At 40.9% G+C, this 17,023-nt stretch overlaps 1 protein-coding gene across 4 annotated transcripts in view; it reads left to right on the top strand.

Moving 5' to 3' along the window:
• The window catches only part of iqub (IQ motif and ubiquitin domain containing), a 48,672-nt gene that overhangs the window by 21,972 nt on the left and 9,677 nt on the right, over positions 1-17,023 (top strand). For all 4 annotated transcript variants that reach the window (XM_078220147.1, XM_078220146.1, XM_078220148.1 and 1 more), the window contains 6 exons: positions 3,173-3,340; positions 6,242-6,417; positions 7,658-7,813; positions 10,696-10,906; positions 11,740-11,915; positions 13,974-14,144. In XM_078220147.1, the coding sequence (XP_078076273.1) occupies positions 3,173-3,340; positions 6,242-6,417; positions 7,658-7,813; positions 10,696-10,906; positions 11,740-11,915; positions 13,974-14,144 (1,058 nt within the window). The remainder of the gene's footprint in view (positions 1-3,172; positions 3,341-6,241; positions 6,418-7,657; positions 7,814-10,695; positions 10,907-11,739; positions 11,916-13,973; positions 14,145-17,023) is intronic.

Below are 17,023 nucleotides of genomic sequence, written 5' to 3'. Positions count from 1 at the left end.
CCTGAAGTCCATGTGCCTCTCAGCCATGGGCCGCAGAATCTTGAGAAGCCTGTTGATGCCCTCAGCTGTGGTCCACTGTGACTGGGCTGTGGCCCTCTGTGACTCGGCCATTGCTTGGAGCCTGCTCTCATGGTGAGGATCTCCTGCCCCAGGCTTTTCACCACAGACGCCACCCTTGCAGTGTTGGCCTGGGAACCATCCAGGCAATAGCTGGTCTACCTGAAAACTTTGGCACTCCTCCCAACAGCCAGTGTTGCTGTCTGCCCCTCCTACATTCCTTGGCTCTGCTGCTGCATCTCCAGCAGCTGAGGGAGAAGTGATCTCAGAGGCCCAGCATGTAGCCTGGGGCCAGCTGAGTCCTCGCATCTGGCAGGCCTCCGCATGCCAGAGGCTTCGGACGTTCCCGTTTCCACCCAATGTACATCAGCACATGTGTCGTGCTCACCAGAGAGTGACCCAGATGCCTCACCACTAACTTGACCCACCGATGTGAGAGTCTCTGTGATGGTGAGTTGTGAGGTAGAAGCTGACGTAAAACTGGCACCGGTCTCGGAGGTCTCTTCATCCGCTTCCTCCGGGGAGTCCTCCAAGCTGTCAGCGACAGGATGATGTGGAGATGCCGGCATTGGACTGGGGTGAACACAGTAAGAGTTTTAACCACACCAGGTTAAAGTCCGACAGGTTTATTTGGTAGCAAATACCATTAGCTTTCGGAGCGCTGCTCCTTCGTCAGATGGAGTGGAAATGTCAGATGGAGTGGAAATTCTCACGAACAGTTTGTGAGCATTTCTCCACTCCATCTGATGAAGGGACAGCCTGTTCCGAAAGCTAGTGGCATTTGCTACCAAATAAACCTGTTGGACTTTAACCTGGTGTTGTTAAACTTCTTACTGTGTTTACCCCAGTCCAACGCCGGTATCTCCACATCGGGACAAAAGGAGCCATGTAAAATCTGATGGCACGAGTCCTGCAGGATTTCAGGGGCTGGCCCTCAGAGGGCAAGGGTTGTGATACTCTTGGCTGGGAGAGGGGAGGTGCTTGGAGGGGTCAGGGGCTGAATGCATGCAGGGTGCTGGGGTGGGGGGGATCATTTAGGGGTAAGATGCTAGATGAGGCAAAACACTCACCCTTGCTGCCATGATTAGGACATTCAGTTTATTGCAGCACTGCTTCCCGGTTCTCCTGGCCAGTGCCCTGGCACTAACACATGCTGCTACCACCTCCCAGGTTGCATTTCCATCCCTTCCCCTGGGATGGCGGGGGAAGAGGGTTTCCTTCCTTGCCTCCACTGCCTCCATCAACCTGGCCAGATCCGCATCTGGAAACTGGGGAGGTGTCTTCCTGGAGATCATTTCTTCCTGCACTGCCTGTTCATTCTTGGGGTTTTTATGGAGCTGTCTCTTGTTAGGGCAGATCAGCTGCAGACAGTTTGGGCAAGTCAGGTGCCCGTTAGAGCATTCCAGCGAGTTAAAAGCAGTCATGCCTTGTAACCATGAAGCCAAGTCAGCATTTGCAGGTTTACTGATGGGTGGGTGGTGGGGCAGGGGGTTGTCAGCCATCTGGGCCGGGGGATGATGATGGGGCCTTGTGCAAGGCGGTCCAGGGTGGGGGGGGAGTGGGTAAGGGGGTCAGTAATGTTGGGGGAGAGCCTCCAATGTCTGTGGGAGGGGGGGGGGGGGGGTGGGAGGATGAGACTGTATCTGGCCTGGGGGTGTTCTCTCAGCAGAGCTGCTTTTTTGAGCTTTTTCTGTGCAAGCGCAGTTTGTTCGTGACTCTGATCTGAGATGCTGGCTATCTGATGAATTAGGCCCCGTTCACAGCCTCTAGTGGCTAGAAACAGACTAGCCAATATGTTCAGATACTAAGTGCATAAAATTGGGAGTGAAAACTCGCCCAAAAAATGGATTAACAACTCTCTTGTTCTCATGCTAGCCGGACACTTAGAAAAAATCTCATAAAAATCTGCCCGATTTCTTTAATGTATTTATGGATGAAGCTTACCTGTTTCAACGAGGCCTTTTTAATCTGATCTGAAGCAGTTTGCAATGAGTCCTTTGAGAGATTGTTACTCCACTGTTGTGGGGAGAGGGCATACTGACTAATGGGCACCATCAGCCTCCCAGTATTACCTTTATTGTGGGATGTTTTCATAATCTTGTAAACCTTATGTACAAGAATGTTCGGAGTTGCTGGCAGGGCAGTATTTGCCCGCCTGCCCTACCGATGGTTTTGTGATGGAGCTCTGCTCAGGATATTGATTGTTTGAAGTTGCGGAGGCCAATGCCTGTTTCACTGCTTAGAGAGTTGAAGTCTACAATTTTATTCTTGGATACCTGGGCCGGAATTTTACCGCCCCGCCTACCACGGGAATCGGAGCAGGCGAGGAGCAGAAAATGAGAAGGCCCGTTGACCTCAAGCGTGATTTTACGGTTTCAGAATGAATGAGGCTGTAAAATCCCGCCCCCCAGTATCCAGAGAAATCTGAGAGATATGTTGATTGAAGAGCCAAATTGTTGTGCAAGAAACTTGGCATAACTGGAAGAAGGCTGAAGTATATATTTCTTCTTTCTCATGTTACAGACAAACAGGAACAGGTCTTGTAACCTGAAGCTTTAGAAAGACTTAATGTTATGATCTTAAATTATTTGGAGATAATGACATATCAGAATTCCAAACTTCTCTAGCCCACAATCCTCTGAGATACCTACATTCCTCTAATTCAGGCCAATATTATTCCTAATTTTAATGACTGTATCATTGGTGGCTTTGCCTTCAGCAGCCTAAGCCCTAAGCTCAGAATTTCCTCCCTAAACCTCTCATCCACTCTCCTCCTTTAAGGTGCTCCTTGAAACTTACCTCTTTGACCAAGCTTTTGACCATTCTCCTTCATATCACCATATGTGTCATGGTGTCAAATTTTGCTTTAAAATACTGCTGTGAAGCACCTTGGGATGCTTGATTATGTTAAAGGTGCTATATAAATACAAGTTGTTAAACCGTATACTTTTTAAAATGTCATGAAGATTTGGATTTGCATTTCTTAATTATATTAGGAATGTTGTGCAATTTTCATTTTGAATGAATGCCAGAAGTTTTGAACCTCATATTGATACATATTCCTAAGGCTTCAGCATCTAATGAAAATTTGAGTGTTGATTTTCTTATGTTTTAGGCAGAACGGCTAAGGATTCTGAAACGCTTGTAGATTTAGGAGTCAGACCGCATGGCTCTATTCAGATTGAACTGGCATCTACTGAACCTGAAAAATTCCCAATCAAACTAATTAGACCACAGCGGGAATCTGCCACCTCTGATGTGATAACTGTCAGAGTTCATACAGGTAATGCAAAAGGGATATTAGAGACCTGATAAATCGATTTAGATTTGTACAAGAATGCAAAACTGAACAGCAATTAATGTTTTAATGGAAGAATTAGGATCCTTGAGGAATTCATGAGAAAATTTACCTTTTGTTTCATTCTTGACCTTTTGTATCTTTTTAACCCTGGACACTGCAGGCATATGATCAGTTTTGTGTTTATTTGATTCTTGATGCATACAGAGAATAATTCTGTGACTAGGCCATATTTTAATTACAAAGGGCAATCACATTTTCATGCAAGTATTCTTGTTAAAGAGTTGAAAATTATAATGATGACCTGCTGGCTCCATTTCCATTCAAGCTGTGTGGACAGCTTGTTCCATGTTACTGGCTCAGAAGTATCTGACCAGGTATAAGTAAAAGTAGATTTTGGAACCAGAAGCCTCAGAACCATGGTTGTTAGCACACTTTGTCTCACAAAGATATCTTAAGGTCTTTGAACAACCAATCATATGCTGTTTTCGTGTACAAACATGCTGTACTGAGGAATAGTAGGAGATGTACTGCAATTTCTCACTCAAACTTTCATTCTCAGCTGAATTGTCATTTGGTTTTTGAAGGGAAGAATGGTGAGGGAAAATCAAAATATAGGTTTCGCTTACCTGCTCAAGCTGCGCTTCATCTTCTGTTCAGGATCTAGATGGTGTTCTTTCGGGCTTGTCTGTTTCCCTAAGAAGACTAATTAAGACTGAAGTTTGTTTAAATTACCATTATTTTTCAACTCCATGTGCATCTCAGTAACTCTGCATGAGGTCGGACTTCTCCTTCCCTCCAGGCTGTTACTTAATCATGTGACATTGCACCATGGTTACATCAGTATCAGGTGCTTCTGATGTTAACCCTTGACTCTATATCTCCCACAAGTTCTTATGCCAATTGTATACATCTCTTACAACTCCCCACAAAGTCCAAGACTTCACAGAGGGTGTTAACTCTCTAATCACCTTACTTTTCTATGGGTAAACTCTTATTCCTGAAACAAGTACAGTGTGCCCTAGAATTTAATCATAGGCTTTGCAAATTCACATTTCTCATTCAATGTCAAACCTGCATCCTGTAAAACTATGAGGACAGCTTTCACTCTTCGGTCATGTTCTCCACTTGAGGAACCATGTACAAGTATGCTGTCCAAATGCATATTACTCCCTCTGTGCCTTCTAGGGTCTGAAATATTGTGCTGTGGAATATTTCTGGTGCAGAGAAATTCTGACTGATGATCTATGAAAGCAATAATGACCAAATGGCATGAAAGAAGTGGTCAATAGTCTGCATTCTTTGTCTAGAGACAACTGCCAAAAGCTGCTGTTGATATCTAATTTGATAAATAGGATACTTTTAGCTAATTTGGCAAGGCACTCATGCACTCTTGCCATCGAATGGATCTCATGTTCCACAGATTTGTTTAATTGAATCAATTCAAACACAGATTTGAATTGACTCACTAGGCTTTAGGACTCTGACCATTCCAGAACACCACTTTGTCTGTATGGGTACTGGAGAGAGAACCACTGATGTACAAAAACAGTACAGCATTGGAACAGGCCCTTCAGCCCACCAGGCCAGTGCCGACACATGACACCTTTCTAAACTAAAGACCTTTTGCCTCTATGCCACCCGTATCCCTCTATTCCCTGCCTATTTATGTGTATGTCAAGCTGTCTCTTAAATATTGTTATTATATCTGCTTCTACCACCTCCTCTGGCAGTGCATTCCAGTCACTTACCACCCTCTGTAAAAATAAAATTTGCCCCTCACATTTCCTTTAAACTTAACCCCTTTTACCTTAAACCTATGTCCCCTAGTAATTGCTATTTCTACCCTGGGAAAAAGACTCCGAAAATCCATTCTATCCATTCCCTCCATATCTCTGTTATTAATCATGTAACATTGCATCATAGTTATATCAGCATAAGGTGTTAAGTTTTTACTCTACAAGCCGCACCAACAAAAAACTTGGGAGAAGATCGAAAATTGCAATGCTAGTACTTGGTTAATATAATTCATTGAATACCAAATATTTTAATTTATTTTATAGAACTTTTATAGGGTGGCACGGTGGCACAGTGGTTAGCACTGCTGCCTCACAGCGCCAGGGACCGTGTTCAATTCTGGCCTTGGGTCACTATCCGTGTGGAGTTTGCACATTCTCCCCGTGTCTGCATGGGTTTCCTCGGGGTGCTTTGGTTTCCTCTCCCACTCAAAAGATGTTCAGGTTAGGTTGACTAGCCATGCTAAACTGACACTAGTGTCAGGGGGATTAGCATGGTAAATATGTGGGGTTATGGGAATAGGGCCTGGGTGGGATTGTGGTCGGTGCAGACTCGATGGGCCGAATGGCCTCCTTCTGCACTGTAGGGATTCTATGATGCTATGATTCTAACTGTGGTTATGAAACATGAGCACGTGGGGCCACTTACGTAACTAGGTGTGTTATTATGCAAGTGGGGGATAATATATCAGGTGACAGAAACCGTATTTGGATGGGCTAACTCCACCCTCCCCCCTTCCAAGGAAAGAATTGCCCTTTATCCATTTTGTATTTGTTTCTGAAATGAAGCTCATAACTGATGGGAGCAACAGCTCCTGGATCCAATCCCTCAGACTTCATGAACAGCACAAGTGTTGAACTTAATTAATCTTGTGTATGTTTATGTTCTTCATTTGTAGTGAGGTATTTATTACAGTTAAAACAAGAAACTAAGGTGCCTAGTGACTATACAGTCACTATGTCTATTTTTCAAACGTCATTAAACCAAATTATTGGAGAAAAACACACTGGTTAAAAAGGATTATTTGCAAACAAATGGATATTCGGAAATTCTTCTTTTCAAGAAAAATGTAACATGGATTTCTTGTAGATGACGGGATGTGTTACTGTGTGGTGGTAGAAATTGAAAGACCTCCCTATCACAAGCCTTTTCTAGGTGGCTTCAAACACAAACTTACAGGAACAGAATTCCATCACGCTGGAACACAGACTCCACGCAAAAGGAGAACAAACTGTCGTGTAGAGATGTTCTGCAGGGAGACACAGGTAGAATGGAGCACTTGTGTAAAATGTTTGATTTTTTTAAAAAAATGGAAAAGCTTTTATTTATCAATTTGTTTTGTAAAAAGTTTCCTACTTTTAGGAAAAATTCCACATCCTTTACAAAAGTATTTTCCTATCAGGAATCTCTTTGGGAATGGGCATGCAGTTTCAATGCTAATTTCAACACTTTTTTAAAATAGTGGCAAGAAATTCACATAAAGTAGTGAGGGCATTTGTTTTAAAATTTTCCATTCCCTAGATAAAATGCTGTATTCCAGTGCAAGTCCAGCAAATAAAATGTTGAGAGCTTTTTGCCCTACTGGAATAGATAAGGTGACAGGAGGCTTTGTCATTTTAATTTGACACGATGAGCTTCCTACCACCTTATTCTCCTTTTGTAATATCATCGACTTTGTCCTTGCCTCTAGACTATATTTCTAGACTGTGTTACTTTAATGCACCCCCGGCCAGCCTCCTATATCTACTTTTGGGAAACTTAAGGTAATTCAAACATTGCTGCCCATGCCCCAATCTGAACCACTTCTCGTCACCCATCTCCCCTGTACTCATTGATCTATGTTGATTCCTAATGTTATAATCCAGGTCAGAAACTCCAAGGTCAGCTCAGTACCACAATGAAAAGAAAAAAACAAGGCTATTTATAACTGCAGAGGACATGATTAAAATATCTTTCTTAAAGGCACAGTAGCGTCACACCAGACAAGCAATGACTTGACTTTAAATGGTCCATTTATTGATACTTTTATTGGTCTGTAGCAAAAGTAATTTTTCTTAAGTTCTGGGATTCCCTCCATAAAGCTTTCTACCTCTATTTCCTCCGTTAGGACATTCCTTAACATCTATCTCTTTAACTAGTCTGCTCTAATATTACCTTATGTGACTCTGGTCATATTTTGCTTTGTAATGGTCCTGGGAAGTTCTTTGGGATGTTTTAGTACATTAAAGATGTCATATAAATATAAATTGTTGCTCTTGTTCTTCTTTGGTGTGCTTTTGACTATTAATATGCTGGCTGCTTGACAGTCTTGGGAAATTGGCTCTATTGTTTCCAGAATAAACGAACATAATTAATAATGGCCGAAATATGCAAAGATGTAATCTGTTAATGAGAAAAGAAAAAGTGGATTCATGATTTTGTTCTCCATAAATTTCACTTCTTGTAATAAATGTTTATTTTCACCTTTTTGCAAATTTCACAATAAATGTTACCTTTTCTATTTAGACAATTTCTAACAAGAAACAATGTCAACAAACAACAAATCACACCTCCACACAGATGACCAAAATTGGTTGTTATGTGTCCAATGTCACAGATAAATTGATTACTCCAGGAAAGTATTTCACTGCTGCAGAATACCATGCCTGTAGGTTGAAAGCGGTGAGTTTTAATTACGTTTACTGGCTACATTGTAAGCGACTTCTAAATTTCAAGATCAGATACCTAACTTCCTAGTTTATCTAGTCCCACAGATGACAAGAAAATATCAATTTGTTGTTTTCGTTGCACCAAGTAACCCTCATGGATAATAGTTACACAAATTATATTTAACATGTTTTCTGGGTGTTAATACTCTAACGTGCTGTGTCACAGTGTGCCAACAATAGTCTATGTAGCGAAATATCAAGCAAAAACTAAGAGCACAGGGATGGAGAGATCAGTGCCCACTGCAATTATCTGTGCAGCTCTTTGTGTTTTGCTGCCTGAGTCTCAGTGCAGCAGCCTGTTTCCAAATGCCTGACCGCCTTCTCAGGTGCTTGAGTTCTTATCATAAACGCCCCTCGATCTGTATTAAAAGCTTGTCACTTTCACAGGTTAAGAGATCTCCAACACAACACTGAAAGGTAGATTTTCAAATAGCCAAGAAAACTATTGGATCATTTATTGATCAGCTATTGGGAAAAGCAGCTATTGGGAAAAGCAACTTTCAAACAGCAGGTTAACCATCCTTTATCTGCGTACCTCTTTTTTATTTAAACACGTGATAATGCCTGTATAGCTTTTTAAAAGCCATTACTAAAAGTAAATCTTATTCCAACTTCATTCTTTAGAAAAAATGGTTTTAAAAAACCCCAGAAACATTGCAGCCATGAATGCAAAGATTAAGTCCAGTTACCTTTGCAGCATTTGTGGAAGAGATACTTCGCAACATTATATGGTGTGCTGCCATGTTGATCTGAAGGACTTAAGGGGCAATATTTCATAATCCAGTGAATAATAACCAATTGGAGTTCAAAAGACTTCTTGTAAAGTTCCATATGTGAAACTCATCAAGGAAACAAAGGCTAATGGAACTAGAGGATGTTTATCCATAGGTGCTGCTGGTTCCTTGATACCAGCACATTCTTGGGAAATTTCCTTCCATAAAGCAAAACAAGTTATTCTAAATATGGATAAATCACCGGTAAAGACATATTTGCAATGGAGCATGTATGGTTCAGAGATCATTTTTACAGAAAATTAATAGGTGGCAAAAGGTTCAGATTAGAATGAGAGAGCGAATTCTAGGAGTTAAATCCCAAGTTCTGAATGTATTTACATTGTGAAAAGCAGACAAAGGGGCAGGATATGCTTTTGAGTTTATACAATGTGTGTTCTGGATTATGTGGTGCATGCATGCTACTAACTTTCTGTTCTGAGTGTTCAAAACCAGAAGATCCCAATCTAAAATTGTCAAATTACCTACTCATGTTCCTTTGCTAAATATTACATAGAATTACATAAGTAAGCTGCACAGAAAGAGGCTATTTAATCCAACAAATTTACACTGATGTTTATACTCCACATGAGCCTCCTTCCAGCTCCGTCATCTAACTCCATCAACATGCCTTTCTATTCCTTTCTCCCTTAATTGTTTACGTAGCCTCCTTTTAAATGCACCAATGCTAGTCTACTGCCTATGATAGCAGGTTCCAGATTCTAACCACTGCCTGGGTAAAGAGGTTTCTCCTGCATTCCCGATTGGATTTATTTGTGTTACTATCTAAAATTTATGGCACTTAGCTCTGGCCTTACAGAAGAACACAAATGGGGGGAATTTTCCCAACCCTTCCGTCACAGGAATCGTAGCGGGGCGGATCATGCAAAGGTCTGTTGACCTCAGGCAGGATTTTCCGGTTTTAGAGCGAGCACAGCCAGAAAATCCCACCCAAATGCCTCCAAATGGAAGCATTTTCTCTGTATCTATGCTATCAAACCTTTTATTAAGCTTAAACACCTCCATCAGGTCACCCTCAGTCTTACCTATTCTAAAAAAAGTGTCCCAGCCTATTTGACCTTTATTGATAGCTATAAGCTCTCTGTTTTGATATAATTCTAGTAAATCTTTTTTACACCTTCTCCTGTGCCTCAATGTTCTTTTTATAATATGGAGCCCAGAACTGTTCAACATTTGTTTAACCAAGGCTTAATGCAAACTTAATATACCCTTTCTGAATCCACTCCTATTTAATACGCCTCTCACTAGTCAGAATTTCTTTCTACTCCCATTTCTCTTACATTGTCCAGTTTCCTTCAGAAAGCAGTTAAGTTGTTTATTTCAACCAGGTAGAAAGTGCAAACTCTGACCACTCTGAGTTAAGAAATATCTCTTTATTCCCTATTGGATTTATTACTAACATTCTTATATTCATGCTGCCACTGTTGGAAACATTCTCTCCAGATCGACCCTGTCCAAACCCATTCATAATTTTAAAGGCCTCTTCTGGCATCACCAAGTCTTTCCGAAAGAAACAAACTTCAACCTTTTTAATCTATCCCAATAGCTATGATCTCCCAGTTCTGATACCAACCCTTTTGAACTTTATTCAGTACCTCTATGTCATTTTAATATATTACATTCAAATTGATTCAGAAGATTTGTTTCAATGAATTAGGGGGATTATATTTTAATGTGGCACCAGAGAGAAATTCTAGAGTGAAATTATATTTGAGTTTTGATTTGAAGGGGAGAAGTTAATGTGTTATTTGTACTATTAATTGTGTTCGAGTATTAATTGTTCTCTCAAAACGTTGCTCTTCTGCTCCAAAATCATAGAAAGTTAAGCTACTGAGAAAATTATTAAACAATTTAATAATTTTCTCAGTAGCTTAACTTTCTATGATTTTGTACGGAATTGTGACAACTGATGAGTTGTTATGATAGCAGTATCGAAATAAACCTTTACAAAATCCTTATTCTAGGAGATGCCAGCATTAATGGAAACCTACAATTTGCTGATATACAATCTGATGCTTAGCTATATTTGTTTCTCTTTATTTAGACAATTGTGCTGCAGACCTACTTTAGACGCTGGGCTGCGAAGAATTATGTTCAGCAACTGAGAATGCAAAAGAATAGGAGGGTGCAATGGGAACAGGAACAAGAATTGAAAATTAAATTGGAAAAGCAAAATTACATAAAGAGGCAGTATGAAAGAAGGATGAATCCGAAGACAAAAGAAGATTTTGATCTCCTTTTTCATGCATTGGAAGGTATGTTGTGGCTTCAAGGTAGGCATTGATCATGCCACCTGTAGTATATGCATCATCTTTTTTTGTTATAAATGTTATGTATGCTTAAATTCAAAACATTTGGCTGGGATTTTCCATCCATGATCACGTCGGGTAGGTTGGGCGATGGAGAGTGGAAAATATTGTCCCCTCCCCACGTCAGGGAACATTGGGAACATTATTTACGGTCATTAATAGGCAGCTATGCCTGAATCATCCCCTCCCAGACAGAAACTCCATGCATGTTGGCGTGAAATGCAGACTGGTTTCCCAATGCGTGCACCTGGCACGCAGACTTCACAGGGAAGTTCAAGTGAGTGCATCATTGCGGGAGAGGGTCATGCCCTGGCACTTCCTGGGCTCTGCCCCTGTCAGTGTCAGAGGGTGGTGCCGGGGTGAACTTCTTTGCACTTCGGTGGCCTTTAAAATAGGGGCCCCCGATCTTTGTGTTACTGAGCTGCTGGTAGGACAGGCAAATCAGAGGCCGCTCCCTCAGCAATACACTGTGGCGCCTGCCGCTTGATGTTTTTTTCCCAGTCCTGCAATATACAGCAGAGAAAGTCGCAGTTGCTGTTGGCGGCTTCAATGCTGCTTTTCCTGCACAGTGCCGGCCTGCTGCTAATTTCCAGGAAAATCTTGCCCTTTGTCTCAATTCAGAGGCGGCATTCATTTTCAGTTCAAAATTCTAGCTCTGTTTTTGTTATTTTACATACTTGTTCTGATTATTTTATTTGATTATTTGTTGCTGGTGCTCATGCTTGCAGTGAGACTGAAAAATGAGATTGTCTTTATGTGCTCTGTCTATGTGTATTTAGTTTGGAAACAAGAGGAGCTGAGTAACATAAACCGTACCCTTACTGGACCGGAGAGAAAAGCAGCTCTGTACACACTCCTGGAACAAGAAGCACAGCTCATTGCATCAATTTCTCGGCACAAATTTGATGCTGCTAAGGAAACTGGACCAAAGCTAATTCAGAATCTTTTGAATAAGGTCAATGTTATTTTAATATGTTAAATAATTTAATGCATAACCACATTTTATTTGTATTTCTTTGATCAATTAAAGCAGTGAATTATTGGTCAGGAGTAGGTGTATGGAAATTAGATATTTACTGAACTCTACCTTTGGTACCCCTTGATGGAACAATATAATAGCAAATAGCAAGAGGAAAAGATGATTACACTGTTTTATTTTATCTAGAACTCTTGTTCTTGTTTGCAGGACCTATGGTCGTGTACTAAAGTAGTTCAAACATATTAATTTATGGGAAAATTACACTTTGCGAATTGGCTTCCCAGTTCAGTTCCTCCAAAACATCCTGCACTAGCAGCAACCAGTTATTACACATTGCACTGAATTTTTGCCCTCGTATGGGGTGAGTACGGAGCTGGGCAGGAAAACTCACATCGCTAGCCAATGCATCAGTTTCATGTCACCATCCTATCTACAGGTCATTTTCCTAGATGCAGGATGGGGGTCACAAATGGTAAGTGGCAAGTACACCCAATTAAGGGGAGTTTAAAGCCAATTGAGTTCTATTCTCAGAAGCCAACTGGTTCCCTGTGGTTCAGGGACCAGGCCAGCTGCCCAGAGATGGCCTGCTGGTGGCAGACTGGGGACAGCGGTCCAGGTAGGCTATGAAGGCCTCTCCGCTATTTTGGAGGATTTCCCCTCCACAATGGTGGCCCAGCTGCTGAGGTCATTTTTTAAATTGAAATTGGAGTGAGGGTGCCTCAAGGCACCTTTTCTCTCTCCCTTGAACTGCAGGCCTATGATTGGACCTCTGTTTTGAGGAATGACCTGCCTCTCCTAATTTGAAAGCAACCATGTCTTCTGGCCACTAATCAGTGACTTTTCTAGAATTGGCCAGCGCAGGGTCATGGCCTCCATTTAACCTTGGCGGCAGTTCCAACCTAAAACACAAAATCCTGCCATTGAAGTCCAAATTCCACAAGAGCACTGTGTGGTTATGAACGCAATATTTAAAGTAAAAATCCCCAAGTATGCAAATTGAGTGAACTGGTTAAGTGGCACAGTTCATACTACCTCAGGTTAGAAATATGGTTCAATTCTTGTAATGAAATTTATTTTATCCATAATACTTGTGAAAAATAGTCAGATTCACATTCCAAAAATTTTGAAAAGTAATGATGTTCCAGTTTAATCAGGCTGAAGTGGTGCTGACATCTACCCTTGCATTAATCTTGCAAAAAATTTATTAATTTTTTACGATGTCAGCCAATCACCTTTCCAGCCTTGCGGCATGATGGCACAGTGGTTAATACCGCTGCCTCACAGTGCCAGGGACTCGGGTTCGAATCCTGGCTTGGGTCACTGCCTGTGCGGAGTTTGCACATTCTCCCTGTGTCTGCGTGGGTTTTCTCCAGGTGCTCCGGTTTTCTCCCACAGTCTGAAAGACGTGCTGGTTAGGTGCATTGGCCATTCTAAATTCTCCCTCAGTGTACCCGAACAGGCGCCGGAGTGTGGCGACTAGAGGATTTTCACAGTAACTTCATTGCAGTGTTAATGTAAGCCTACTTGTGACACTAATAAATAAACTTTTAACAGATGTGGGAAAGTGTTGAGAAAGCTGAGATCTTCACCTTTACAGCAACTACAATGTGGAAATAATGCTGAATTTTTCATTACCTACTATCTTAATAAGGACCTGGTCTTTTGTTACTTTCAATCTTCCTTCCTTATCAAACTTTTGTTACTTTAGTTTGTTTGTTTCAGGTGAAGTTTTTGCAAATTTATTGTTGATTATTGAAATAACCTTCAGCATTTTCACCTTTCAGCCTCAAAACATTGCTATTGTTTAATTCGGAATTTACATGAAAGAAATTATATCACGTATTTATTTCTCTACCAATAAACTAATTGCACTACTCTCATTGAAATCATTAAAATGATGTGATGGTATGCATCTTATTGACCACAAGGTGTCACCAAATTGGCTGTTTTCAATGTTTTATATGTGGATTTTTTTAATAAAAGTACTTCTGTGTAAGCTGTGAAAATTGTTTTTGATATATTTAACTGTTGCAGTGCGCAGACCCCATAAGGTGGAAAGCATATGATGGAAGAGTCACTGAGATGGACACACCATTTACCATCCGGGCCAGAGAGCTACGCGATATTTACAACAGTATTAATATGAAATATCTGACCCAGGATGAGAGACTGGATGCTCTTTTAACATTAAAACACACAGTCAAGGTACTGAAGTGCTCAAAATAAGTGCAGAACTGGTTATGTTGGTGCCTAACAGACATTAAACTACAGATATTGGGCATTCTTTCTCAATTAAAAACTAAAGGCAAACCTGCGTTTTTCTTTCCAGGAATGAACAGATAGGATGAGGTTGAAATGACTTTTAAAAAAAACGAATGGCTGTAGAACTGGATGATTGAAATTATTGTCATTTCTCAGAGATATATACTGAACATCAGGCTGGAAATAAGTGCAGATGTTTAAAGTGGTTTTACCTTAGACTCAGTTTAGAGCTAAATGCACTGCAACGGGCTTTATTACTTTTATGCTACTAATTGATTTTATGCAATTTAGAAATAAGTGCAAACATGAAAATTATTTACATGTTCTTTTTCAAAGATACGAAAGCCAAAGAAGCCTGCCCACATAATTGTATTCAGCTTTTAATGTTCTTTGTTCTGATCTAACATTAAATGCAATTGTGCTACATCTTTACTGAACTGCTGCCAACCAGAAGAAATAATCTTCTCCTATTCACTCTCTGAAAACTCATTTCTTAAATATTCGCTTTGTACAGAAGAACATAAGAAGTAGGAGCAGGAGTATACGGACTATTGAGCCTGCTTCATATTCCTTGATTCCCTGAGAGACCAGCGCCGGAATTTTACCACCCCGCCCGCCACGGGAATCAGAGCGGGCGAGGGGCAGACAATGGGAAAGTCTGTTGACCTCTGTTGGGATTTTATGGTTTTGGGATGAGCGAGGCCAAAAATCTATTTGTCTCGGCTTTAAATATATTCACTTATGAAACAATCACAACCCTCTGGGATAGAGAGTTCAAAAGATTCACAACCCTCTGACTGAAGAAATTCCTCCACATCTCAGTCCTAAATGATCAGCCCCTTATCCAGAAACTGTGCCCCCGTGTTCTAGATTCCCCTGCCTTCCCTTCCCAAACTCACTGTCCACTCTGTCAACCCCATCAGAATCTTTTATGTTTCAATGAGATCACCTGTTGTTCTCCTAAACTCCAGAGAATATAGGCCCAATTTACTCACTCTCATGTAATAGGACAGGCCTCTCATCCCAGGAACTAATCTAGTGAATCTTTGCTGTATAACTTACAATGTAAGTATATCCTGCCTTAAATATGGAGACCAAAACTGCATACAATATTTTAGGTGTGATCTTACCAAAGCCCTGTACAATTGGAGAAAGGCATCATTATTCTTGTACTCCAATTCCCTCCCAATGAAAAGCAACATGCCATTTATCTTCCTAATTGCTTGCTGTAACTTTGCGTTCCTTGCATGTGTACACCCAGCTGTGCTCCCTCTAATTCTTTTCCATCCGTGTGCAGAATAAATTTTGTTATGTGCACCGATATCAAGGTATTGTACAAATGTGTGCCTCCAATTGAATTTAAATAATCTATATTTCATAAATTTTTAAAAAGTTACCATGTATATGCAAGAAGTAGAAAAATATTAAAACACGGGGTAATTAGTAAGTCGCAATGCTTAAGATGTTTATTTAATATGAAATCAAATTTTTTAAAATGAACACGACAAAACGTTAATGTACAGAGCAGGAATCTGCAACATGTGTGATAATGTCCCTCACAGCAGAAAAGGAGCCAAGAGATTGCTGTTGATCAATGTGTGTGGGTGACAGGGTCCTGAAGGGGCTAGCTGCCAAGATCATAGTGGGGGAAGCTATCAACTCTCATTCTCTGGTAAATTTCACATCTGTTCCACGCTTTGCCCTCAAAGCCAGCTAATGATCTCCATGTTCTGAAATGATCACCAAATCTCACAGCAACCCCTACCCCAGCCTTTTCACTTCCCACTGTGAATGGCCTTGCAGTCCTCCATCCCCCACTAGCAGCAACCTGCAAGCTCTCATCACACCTCTCTCAATCAGTCTTTATTTGTCCTTAGATACTTTCTGTGGAAGATAGAGGCTCTTCAGGGTAACTCTCTATTTATGTTATTGAATAATGTTGGTAATTGTGATACAGATCTACATCATTGACCCGACTATGCTGTACAATCAGAAGTGTGTTGGATAGCCATTTGCCCTTTCAGTCTTGCGTTTCAATGCAATTAATTAGCCACAGCCACACAACTCTGTAAATTCTCCAAACAGTGCATAATAACAGGCTTTGGGAGAAAATTGCATTCAAAAATAATTAAATCAAGTCTAACGATCGCAATTCGACTCGAGAGCCCATCCTATAAAAATTCTGAGGATTTGAGGGGCAGAATTTTACAGCCCCCGGTGGCAGGTTTGCAGGCAGAGGGCCCATTAAATTCAATATGTGGACCTCCCGTCCACCCCCAAGCTATAGGCATTTTTATAGTAGTGTGGGTGATGCCTAGTGCACTTGGAGGAGTTCAGGGCAGGGGGAGACCTGGCAAGTCATCCTGCAAGGACCTTAGGGATGGCCCTTTTTCTAATCATGTGCCCCCTGTGAGAATGATGTTTTTACAAAATATTTTGGGGAAATATTGTGTTATTCTGTAAAGAAATGTGTGTGCATGTGCACACGTGTATATATGGGGAAAGGTTAATGGAGACCACTTGTCTGGGAGCATTGAGGGATGAAAGGAATGAAAATTTTAAATGCATGCATTTGTGATGAAACTATGATGAAGGGGTTTTATAGGAAAATAAGTAAAACTTTGAAATTTGCATTCGGAGATAGAGAGGGCCTTCATTTTTTCAGCTGATAAACTGAAGGTGAGGTTGAGAGGTTCTCTGGTTTGCTGTTATTAAGGCAACAGCAGTTTTTCCTTGGGTAATATTACTGGATTTTTACAGTCAACTATCTATAAGGGAGTGTTGCCTGGAATGTGTTTACTTGTGGGTCTGACCAAGTAGAG

This window comes from Mustelus asterias, chromosome 9 (genome assembly GCF_964213995.1).
Source record: "Mustelus asterias chromosome 9, sMusAst1.hap1.1, whole genome shotgun sequence".
Lineage (NCBI taxonomy): Eukaryota > Metazoa > Chordata > Chondrichthyes > Carcharhiniformes > Triakidae > Mustelus > Mustelus asterias.
The sequence above is the reverse complement of the archived record's forward strand: the minus strand, read 5'-3'. Positions and strand labels throughout refer to the sequence as shown.